At 39.0% G+C, this 11,456-nt stretch overlaps 1 protein-coding gene across 1 annotated transcript; it reads right to left on the bottom strand.

The window, feature by feature from the left end:
• Nucleotides 1-2,955: 2,955 nt before the first annotated feature.
• On the bottom strand, nt 2,956-9,485 carry LOC119066069 (intraflagellar transport protein 172 homolog). Its single transcript, XM_037168300.1, has 18 exons — nt 9,354-9,485; nt 9,081-9,288; nt 8,884-9,021; nt 8,537-8,823; nt 8,235-8,458; nt 7,974-8,170; nt 7,647-7,911; nt 7,327-7,568; nt 7,137-7,255; nt 6,874-7,077; nt 6,652-6,809; nt 6,535-6,587; nt 6,098-6,460; nt 5,953-6,037; nt 5,780-5,894; nt 4,955-5,722; nt 3,385-4,893; nt 2,956-3,294 (listed from the first exon to the last, which is right to left on the bottom strand). Exons 1-18 carry the CDS (start codon nt 9,390-9,392, stop codon nt 3,049-3,051), a joined length of 5,220 nt encoding a protein of 1,739 aa, XP_037024195.1. The 5' UTR covers nt 9,393-9,485; the 3' UTR covers nt 2,956-3,048.
• Nucleotides 9,486-11,456: the final 1,971 nt, after the last annotated feature.

The raw sequence follows: 11,456 nt of genomic DNA, 5'->3' as shown, positions 1-11,456 counted from the left end.
TTTATCCATCTGTGATAGGAAATGACCAGTGGAGTAATTCGATGCTATTTGGCAAAAGTCTCATTTTCTAGACAACAAGTGCAGATGACACTTTTCGAAAGTAAGTCTTATCGTAAAGCGAAACCAAATCTGCAAAACTATTGAAAGTTTAGCAGAAAAAATTGTCCTTGGTTCAAATCATTTGGGTTTAATGCCTGCCTGACCGACTAGGTCACATATATTATCAAAAAATTTAACAACGATGACTTACAATTATTAAACGTAAAGCTTGTGCAGAATCAGCAACAGCTGAACATCTCCAGTTGGTCAACAAAGACATTACCGTTGTATCGAAAACAATTCAAAGGCAAGCTACATACAGTGCAGCAATGTCAGTGCAGACAAACGTTAACGTCATCTATGTGCGCACTTAACACGTATGACTGTCGTAAACTCGTTGTTTAGAATGTGTTTTGATTGTATATTATACAAGTAGAGTATGTTTGTTGATCAGCTGGTGAAGTTCAGCTGTTGCTGATTCTGTACAAGCTCCGCGTTTAATAATTGCAATACTATCAGATTTATCAGTCTGGGACAATAAACAGAGATCTCGAAACACAACTCTATTGATCCTTTGTTTCCTCCCCAGTCATCATGTAAATCATGGTAGTCTTCCTGTTGCCGCTATCAACCTGTCTAGAACGTCAGATCCCATTGCACCAATTTCTGAAGAAACCGCCTTCACAGTATGCTGCGTCTTTATCCGTTGTCAATTTCCTTATTACTTTTGAATAAACAAAGGAATGAGCGGGTCCATTTTTGGAACAAAGGATTTTTATCCAGGTTCCTATCAAACTGTTTCAGTCTGACCCCGCTCATCGCCTTATTATCTATCTATCTATCTATGCTTCGTCTTAGTTGAAGACTTAGTTGAAATTTAGGGTAATCGCATATTAAATGCACGCCCACTTCTTCTTCCAAATCAAGGAAGCATAACATCTCGACGTTTCCAAACTACTATTTGATTTCACGGATGCTTTTAAGTTTTGTGTTTTACGTTAGCCAATTATTATTATAAGGGAAGAAATATTCTAGTTTTGGAGTACTAATTTTTACGTTTAGTCCCCCTTCATTCACTTCGTTTAAGAAAGTCGATCGATCAAATTACTAAGATTTTTGCGTCACCAGATATTTCGTACCGTATCTCGTATCAAAATATTTCATCGTAAAATGAGTTTGAGTTGATTCACACAAAAACCGTCAGCCGAAACTTATTGTAACAATATAATAGAGAAATGTTTGGGTCAAGTATATGTTATTTTTCTAAAAGCTCGAATACAATAATAAATTGTATCCTTCAACCACATCACCCACCTCTCTCCCATCGCCCACCGTTAGCTCAAAAAGTGATACTCGACAAGTCTACTATTTTCTTGAATAAATGGCAACAACAACTCAACAATGGAATTGGTTTTTTGTTTGCTTAGATGTGGATTATATGCTGTGGAAACATAAAAACAGGAAAATTATTATAATCAATAAGACAGTGATTCAGCAACTCATGTGCATTATAACGAAGAGTCGATTGATTTCGTAAATATTTACCATAAGCTTAATGTCATATTTTTGTAATAACAATGAAGTCTGTAACTTTTATGCCAATCGAAATAAAATGAAGTGATTGATTCATATGCATAATAACGTATACATTTCAAATATCCATTACCGATTTGATGGATAAATGGATGGGATATACACGTACAGAGAGCTCTTTATGTTACACTGATGGCTGTTGGCCCTGGGTAGAACAAAGCTCTGTCACTCAACTCATTTAAATTTTGGATTTTTATAAGCTTACGATAAGGGTGGATCGCATTGTTCAATGACATATTCATTTTGTTCAATTATTTTCAGATGCCCTTAACGACTGGGTATCACTGCCTCAAATTTTTACAACCATAGATCATCTTCAAGTCACGGTACTTACGGTTCCATACCTTACTTAAGTTTCGTTAAATATTTCGTTCATTCAATTTGTATGAATTTTTTTTAACGTAGATGACATTTCAAACGTCGTTGAAGATGATTTCTATGTATAAATGGCACTTCGCTCATATGACATATCAAAGAACTTAAATAACTGATAGAATGAGGTTATTGACCATTGCGAGATCGACAACGTCTCGCCAAATGTCAAAAATGACTCTAGGTGTTGATCTCGCATATTTTACGGCCAATAACAAGTGCAGTCTGGACCACCAGCTTAACGTGACTTCCACGCCTCGAAGTATACATATACTCAATGGTTGAAGTTAAGTGTTAACTGGTTTCTCGCCTTAAGAGCGCTCACCTCTTGGCAATTTTCTAGCCTACATTTGTGCGCAAAAATATTCGTTTTTTGATGATTTCTCTGAACCAAAATCTTTTTCGTTGATAACTTTGCCTACCCACTTGGAGAAACCTTTGCAAAACACATAAATTTACACATTTGCAAAGGTTTCTCCAAGTGGAATAAGTTATCATCCACAAATCAAATTTTCCTTTCAAAGTACCACATTTTTGCATGCTTTAATGGTTTTACTTTTTCAAAAAAAGTTTTTGGTTCAGAGAAATCATCAAAAAACGAATATTTTTGCGCACAAATGTAGGCTAGAAAATTGCCAAGGGGTGAGCGCTCTTAATGTAGGCTAGACATATTCAGTGTTTACACTCACCAAACACCGTGCAACTAATTATGAAGCTTCGGAGAATGATGTTGGAAGTCCGACCATTCTTTTTAAAAGGTGTAAACTGGTGCTATTTTTGCGAAAATATTTTCCCAAATTTTTCTATATTTTTGCTGATTTTTCGGGTAAATTGAGGAAAGCTAAGGAAAATATGGGAAATATGAGTAAAATATGGGGGATGGGAAAATTTATGAAAGTGACCTCCCAAAAACGGTCCCTGGGTTTAAATAAGATGCCTCTAACATTCGACTCGTTTTAGTAAATATTTTTGTATATTTGTACCAACTACTTTCACGGTTTGTCCTAACACACGCTACACTCAATTAGGTCACATTACATTACATTAGGTTACAAAATTTGCCACTCCACACCACTTTTCAATAAATTCAATCACATCGGGTATATTGGAATGTGGTTCCATTTTAGCAGCCACTGATATTTTACTCCAAGCGTCCCGATTCGCTTGACGCTGCGATCTTTGGAATATAATCGGTTGCTTACCAACTACTGGATACCCGGTTATGACACATGGTTGGTCGGACATACCCAGACTGGATTCGAACAAATTTCTCTCGTCAATTGGTAGTACCTGGAAATATTTTCAGATGAAGACTCCTTGACTAGGGACACGTTCGTTGAATCGTCACAGATCAATTTGTTTATTCATGTGGTCTCTTACCTGATCGACTCTTTGATCCATGCTTACAGACAGGACCCATTCTCGTACTTCTTCATGTAAGCCAAGATCGTCCTTCAAATGCAATTCCGACGGTATTGGAACCGAACTCGGAAAATCCGTTGCTGTTAGATTCAGATGATCGACTAAAACATCCGAACCATCAATAGCTTCACTAACGTCCAAATAATGATTTAAAATGACAAACGCTTCCGATTCTCGACCAACTGAGCGAAGATCCATTCCAGCTTCATAGAATCCTTTATCGACCGGAATGATTTCGGTGTATCGAAGCAAAGCAACGGAAATTTTAACTGCCAGCACTTTCAGAGACGAGATTTCGCGACATGCTGCTCGTGTTACATAGTAGTGAGCAATCAATAGCAGTTCTTCGAAACGATCTAGGCCATCGATTACGGCATCGGACATTTTGATCGATTGAGTTAGGTTGAACAGAAACAATCGCAAGTCTTTCCAGACATTCATTCCGTCAGTTTCTCGGAGACCAATACACTCAACAGCGATTCGATTGTAAATATTGAAATTTTGGGGCAGAGGCGGTGCCCCGTATTTCATATATGCACTCAATGCTTCCACGCATTCATTCTCACGAATCAACTGAGTTGCATATTGGGCGAGGTATTTATGCATAACCACTGAACTATGTTGCTTCGCTTTCTCGATGCAACGTGTCCACTGTCCTTGTTCGGCTAACAGGTCTAACGCTCCAATGATATCAATATCGGCGAGTTGCTCGACGTTGTTTTCCATTCTCAATCGGGATTTCTGTTGAGTTTCGACATACGTCAACAGTTGTGGGTTTATTTCCTTAGCCAATCGTCTCGCTTTTCCCCAATTTTCCGATTGAATGAACACATCAACGGCTTCCTTCGGCATTTCGGCAGCCAAGTATAGTTGAGCAGCCGGACCGAATTGACTGAGCTCCACCAATCGGGGACCAAGCTCTCCAGCAACCTCAGTTGCATCGTCACCGTCCAAATTTTGATTGCAAATTTCAGCAGCTCGTATGAGCGCCTGTTCAACTGTGGTTGGGTCAGCATTGATAGAATTGATTTTGAGCAAACATAAAGCTGCCTTTTTGAACTCTTCGCTACGAATGAATTCCGAAGCGTGATGTAACAAGGCCCGTGAATCGTTACTTATCATCGCACTAGTTTTGCTGTTACGCGCTTGTAAACGTTGAATATCTGGTAGAGCCGCCGGGACATATTCTCGAGCAATGCGAATAGCTTCTGGCCACATTTCCGATTCTTTGTATTGTTGCAAAACAATGTCTGGACGTTCAGCACGGATTAACAGTGCTTCGTACTCTTGATAGTTCTGTGATTCTAAAGATTCTGCGGCCTGGCTAATCAGGATCTCATTAACTGCTTCCGGTAAGTACTTTTCAGCTACCCGAAGTGCTGATCTCCAATCTCTGCTGTGCGAGTACATGAGGATTGCCTCTTTTGGCTTGTTGGCCAAAAGAAATTCGGCTTCGGCTTCGAAAAACTGAAAAAATATTTTTAGCAAACAAAGATGCTATGGAATCCATCACAGCAAGACGACCTACCTTCCCTTCGTCTTCTAAATCCATAGCCATCCTTAAGTGAACATCATCACTGGAATGTCCTGTAACACGACACAAATCGAGTGCAAATTCAAATTGTTTAGCATCGCAAGCATATAGCAGAGCCGTTCTGATCAAATTCATTTTTGTAAGAAGACGAGCCGCACCTTCCAGCGGAAGTGAACGGGACCATATGTACGCTACTTGATTGGCTGCGTCTTCAGTTCCTTTTTGCAGGGCTGTACGATGTGCTTCCTCCCATTTTCCGATACTGCAATACATATGCACAACTGCCTTCCAATCGCCTGCTGCAATGTAGTGTCCCTCTGCCATTTTGTATTTTGATTTAGCCTCAAGTTGCTTCGCTATATGCAAGTGAGTAGAGTCCAAAAGGTCTTTGTGATATCGTTCCACCAATCGAATCATCGGGTCGTATTGCTCCAAGCGTTCGTACATTGAAATGGCTAGATCAGGCTCGTTGATAGCAATGAATACTCGTTCACAATCTCGATATTTTCCGTCCTGCTCCAATTTTGCAGCCATTTCGATAAACATGTCTCTTACAATGTCTGAACCGAGATACTGCTCCGCTATGACATACGCTCGTTCCCACTGCCCGCTTTGGTTTAGCATTTCCACTGCTTCTTTATACAATTCAGCCCGCACCAAAATATCTTCGGCACCTTTCTTATCGCCCAAAAGGTTCAAATGATCTGACAACTGCACTGCATATTTTCGGATTTCGATGGGGTCGTCAATAACTTTGGCAATCTGAAAAGGTTGACGTGGCTGCAGGCGGTGTTTTAGGATATAGCTACAATACCAAACCTGAACTGCTTTTCGCCATTGTTTCGCCCCGACAGCTGCTTCCAAAGCCTTTATAGTAGATCCAGCTTCTATATAATGACTAATTGATGCGTCCATTTGCCTTTTCGACACCAACCTTAAAGGAAAAATCGTTCGATTTATGGGAACGATTGAAAGTGATTCAAAAAACTAACCAGTCACCCCATTCCTCTTCAAGACTTGTAACTTCGTCCGGTGATACATTTCGTGCTAGCTCGATCGCTCTACTGTATGCACCACCTATAAAATTCTTCTCTTGAATATCGTTCTTGCTAATGAATTCCAACCCTTCATACTGACCTCGCCTGTACATTTCAATAGCAGCTTCAGGTTTTCTTAATTTATTGGACAGATCGCCAGCTAATTCATACAATTCGAATGCAATTAGTGACTTCGCAACCCGATTCATCAGATCGTTATCTTGTAATAACGATGGCCATTTCAATGCCAATCGGGCTGCTTTAACTGGCTTATTAGCCTTTAGATACAGAGTCATAGCCCGATCCGTGTCTCCACTTTCTTCCAAAGCATGACCGGCCAGTTCTTCTTGATTGGTACTGAGTAAAAATGACATTTGCTGTTCTCGAAGTGTATTCAAGCCATGGTATCCTCTACGTTCAGCCAATTTTATTGCATCGTCCCACAGTCGCAGTCGTGTGTACACTGGATTCGAAATTTGAAAGTGAAAAAATTTCCAATCCGTGAAAGAATAGGGAACACAAAAAAAGTTCTTCAACCTGATATGGCCGCATCAATGTTTCCTTGATCCAGGTAAATACGTTCGGCAGACCTAATGCGAGATTATCTTCAATCAGGACAAGTGCCTCAAAATATAGTTTACGTGAAAGAATTACTTGAGATCACAGTTTACCAATGCCATTCTTGCCCGAACTTCATTACCTTGTACACCCAATGGCATTTCTTCCCCATACTCCGCAGCTGCTTTTATTGTTTTACCTAAATAAAATGCCATCGATGCGTTACCTAAAGCAACGAAACATCGCTGGGCCACCTGACATTTGAAAGAAAAGTTTCAAAAATAAGATGTTCTTTGAACCGTTATCGTCTGCACGTACTCTCATATTTTGTTGATACAACGCAATCCTAGCCAAATTGTGCCACATTGCTTTCGCAGCAGATTTATCGTCGTGAGATTCAAGAAAAATTATCGCTTTTCCGAAATCGTTATCGTTTACCGCCGTTCCGAATTCAACGAGCCCCTGATCTAGTCGATACGAGTGTTCAGTCGGTCCTTCTTTCATTTTCACCTCAGTCGTTCCCTAACAAAAGATTATTTTTCGTACAATAAAAAACTGGGGTCACGGAGAACGTGATCTACCTCTTCGCGGACAACATGCGTCACATCACCACGAATCGAAACCATTGTGACGTGCTGTGGTACATCTATGTTGTACCATATTGCTAAATTGTAATCACTCTGGGCAACGACCACATCACCTTAGTAAATTAAAGAAATTTAGAATGGATAATTGACTCTGTAAGGAAAGTTTTCATTGTGTGGAACTCACTCTGGGGCACCCATTGCACAAACGAAACTTTATCCATCAAATTGTATTTCTTGGACGTAGCAATGTCGAACAGAATTAATCTCATTTTCTTGTCACGGAAAAGTATCTTATGGGCAGTTTCACTCAATTCCAACCAATCGATCTTCGATTCATGATTAATCTGAGCGATGATAGATTGTGAAATCAAATCAACTACGCTGATCGTTTTCATATCCATAAGATAGGCGAGCTTTTTGTTGTCCCTGATGTAAAATTTCTTGTACTTCAGTACGACAGTACGACCAGAATCTATTACTTCACCATATAAGCGTAATACATACCTCGTGTTGCCTCTTTCATTTATCCTCACAGAAATCACGTGAGGATTGACGAATTCCGTTCGAACCGAACCCAGGGTGCTGTTTTCCCCATACTCAACCAATGTTAGCTCACCAGCATTGAATATGAAACAGACATTGGGATTTTCGAAATAAAATTTCTCGTTGTGACCGGATGAGATCCAAGACAATTCGCTGGTTAAATTGCGTGTAAGATCGCATAGAATTAGTGAATCTTCTGTGTGTGCGACGAGGTAGTTGTCTTTTCCTACAAATTTCATTTTTCGATTTTCTTTCTCTTTCAACCAAAGATCGGCATTCAAATATTACCCATAAATCGAACATCGTCAATTTCGAGTCCCAATTGGGACTCAACCACGAGCACGGTGCTGTCAGACTCTTGAAGAGACTTCAGCAGAAGCTGTGAGTGCGTCACATAGGTTAATTCGAATTTGTCATGCCACACCGTTCGTTTTAATACTGATTCAAACAGCAGAACAGCTCCGCAAATGGAACCAACAACGAGTCTGAAATGCCACTCTCGCTCAAATTTTTCCATAAAACATTTTCCTGCAAAAGAGTAGTGTATACCTAGCCCCATCACTTCTCCACGTCATTGCGGACACAGAGTATAAGTTTTTGATTTCCTTTTTCGCCACATCGGTCCATGTTTTCTGTCGTGGACTCCACGTATAAATTCTGATTTGGTCGTAGTTTCCAATTGCTATGGATTGACCATTCGGACTGCATTCGGCTGAAGTGAATTCTTTTTCATTGTCGTCGTGAGAGTAATCAAAGACTCGAGATTGTTGACCCTTTAAGGGAATGTTGAAACAGTCAATGATGTCTCTCCAATATATGAGCAGAGTCACTGTCAGTAGAGTGTTACGAACCTGCACATTGTAGAATATAACTTTTCTATCACAGCCAGCAGCAACTATATCATTCTGAGCCCATGCCAAGGCCAACGGAGACGATGTATGGACGAACAAACGACCAGACGGGAATTTCGTTTCATCAACAATGAAAAATCGGATAACGGAACCATCTTCGTGGCCGGAAACAAATCCTGTTCCACGAACATTCGCGGCTAGCGATACAACCGTGTGTTCAGCGGCATATAAATTTTGAGATCGATTTGTCTTGCAATTCAGTGCACGCACTTTACCATCTTCTAATCCTACAATCGTTAATCAGTTTAAAGATTCCATTGGAAACATATCAACAGCGAAACACAAACCGATTATAATCGGACCCACAGACAGCCACACCATTACAGTTACAGCTGTCGGTTGTGGAAATTTGTTGCAAATAACTTTTTTTTCCTTCCATGTCGTGCCCAATTTGTATACGTAAACGATGTTATCACTTTGGGCGACTGTATTACGTAAAGTAAATCAGCAAAAATTCGATTGAATTGAGAAAACGAAAATTTACCCGCCAACGATGTAGAATCAGGACTGAAAACTAGTGCCCGAATAACGTACGACGTTTTACCCTCGACTGAACCGCTGGGTTTTGTTGAAAATTTATCCCTTTTTTCCCCATTTTCATCGAACAATATTATTGAACGATCAGCGGTGGCAACAGCCAACTTTTGATGATTCGGTGCCCATGTTAAACCACCAATGCGACTGAGTTGATTCTAAATTTAATGGATTCAAAGTTTCTGTACTATTTGTAATAAAGTATGAGTGCAGAGTAACGCACCTGTGCATCGAGAATTGTTTTCAAATATTTCAAATGCATTTTCAAAAAAGGAAATTTTGACACAAACTTCTTCAAATTTCACAGCAATGTGAAATCATCACAAGACTGAAGTCGAGGAAAACACTGTTGTCATGTTCGGTTGCCATGGTTAATTCAAACATTGTAGGTATGCTAACTAAAGTGGTAGGGTGTAGACGTAGACAGGTGTAGATGAATGAACAGAGGAAGTGAAGGACAGTGACAATAAGTAACAAAAGTTTAAATATATTCTCATTCAAACGTAAATTTTGTATATTGACAAGGCACTTGAAGCAAAAGTGCTTCAAGTGTTAGCTGCCAAATAGAGAACTATTTTGTATTAAAAATGTTTCCAGATTTTTTTACAGTGTAAAAATGTGTTTGATACACTGTCCAGTTTCAGTACTCTAATTAGAGTACCACTCATGCTTGAAGTGCGTTGAAACTAACAAATATACACCCACAGTTTTTCGCAAGGGTCCTCTCAATAGAACAAACCTCCATGAAATCGAGGTACGTCCTTGGTTATTCGTGTGACAAAATCACATATGAATGCTTCTGATGTTATTGAAAGAAATTGGAGGGCACATAAATAATCTGTTACTTCTTTTGTTTTAAGTATCACTCAATGTTTGATATGAAATCGTTCGCAGTTAATAGTCAGGTTTCACATTCTAGATATGTATTCTGAAATCTAATTGTTAGAACAATGAAATATAGGAGAAATCGAATCATTTTCGTTGTGGTGTTGTTGATTCGTGTGGCAAAATAACAGCATTGAGAAAATTCGTTTTTCACTGACAAATGATTCGGATCTCGTTCTCTTATTTCTTCTTTATTTGGTTAACAAGATAAAGATGAAAAAAAAAATATTCGAGTATTTGAGTATAAAATCTGAAAGCGATACCTCGAGTGATATCATTTATTTTAGGGTTTTTGTTGGGATTTGGATTTTATTCAACTTTGTGGGAAGAAGTGGAAATATTGCTTAGTTGAAACCAACCACCCGTATTTATAACGGTAGCTATATTTTCACAACATCAAATCCGATTCAATTGATTCGTTTCACAAAACAATATTTGAGTGTATTCAGCCCGAGAGAAATTAATTAATTAATTAATTGATTAACCATCTGAACGCTGTTTAAATTGGGTAAGCATAGCATCAGCAAAATATAGCATACGATGGTATACCAATACTGTGGAATTGCGGCCAAACCACGGTTCGTAGCATCCATTCTTCGTGCTTCTTTGAAGATTTTTATCTTGACTTGTTTGATTACATCCTTCACCTTCGCTAACCAATTCACGCCGTCAGTGTGCCTAAAATTTGAATTTTGAGTGAACGATTCGATGAAAAAGTGAACCAAAAAATACATTTCAACGCTTCCTTGTATGAACATGACGCTACGTTAGAAAAACCTACGCACTTACCATTTTGAATTTCGACCGCACTAACGGCGTGAATAGGGACCGAGTAAAAAGTGATGAATCTTTGAGAAGTGACTTTAGTTCTTAACTGAAATTACTGAGTGGTGTATGGAGTCTTGTTCTTTGTTTAAAACAAAATCTTCTTGCCAATGTTATCTTAACATGGGACTCGTCCCGCTAGCTAGCAAACTAGACTCTGTGAATTTAATGTATATTTGAACCCGACCATAGCCACCTAAGCACAGTGTTAGAATATTGCTTATTTCAGAGTAATAAATTATGACAGTGTACCATGAAAGTTTTCATCTTTACACTGTTTCAAGGTCATGTTAGTGTTATTTTGCCTCTAATTGGCAAAAGTACTATTCTACCAATATCCTAGGTACTTTGCCCTTGCACTATTGGTCGTAAGTGTATTGAGAGTTGATAGATCATCTTCAAGTTACGATACTTTCAGACGTAACATCACCTTAGTTTCGTTATAGGTTTCGTTCAATCATTCACTTGAATGAATCCTACGTCCTTGAATATGATCTATAGTCAAATGAAGTTTTTGTTTGAAAAAATGTCTTGACGAAGGTTTCGGAACTGATTTAAAGAAATTAGATTGAATTCCTAAAATTGTCGCACTTCTTGGAATTCACCACGGAAGAGT

This window comes from Bradysia coprophila, chromosome II (assembly GCF_014529535.1).
Source record: "Bradysia coprophila strain Holo2 chromosome II, BU_Bcop_v1, whole genome shotgun sequence".
Lineage (NCBI taxonomy): Eukaryota > Metazoa > Arthropoda > Insecta > Diptera > Sciaridae > Bradysia > Bradysia coprophila.
This window is presented reverse-complemented; position numbering and strand designations above follow the sequence as displayed.

What these genes read in the sequence shown, in the direction of transcription:
- LOC119066069 (XM_037168300.1), bottom strand. Translation starts at nt 9,392, where the DNA reads ATGCATTTGAAATATTTGAAAACAATTCTCGATGCACAG. An exon ending in TTATATTCTACAATGTGCAG is followed by an intron (nt 8,459 to 8,536) that starts GTTCGTAACACT and finishes ATTCCCTTAAAG; the next exon opens with GGTCAACAATCTCGAGTCTT. An exon ending in GAAGAGGAATGGGGTGACTG is followed by an intron (nt 5,895 to 5,952) that starts GTTAGTTTTTTG and finishes TTTTCCTTTAAG; the next exon opens with GTTGGTGTCGAAAAGGCAAA.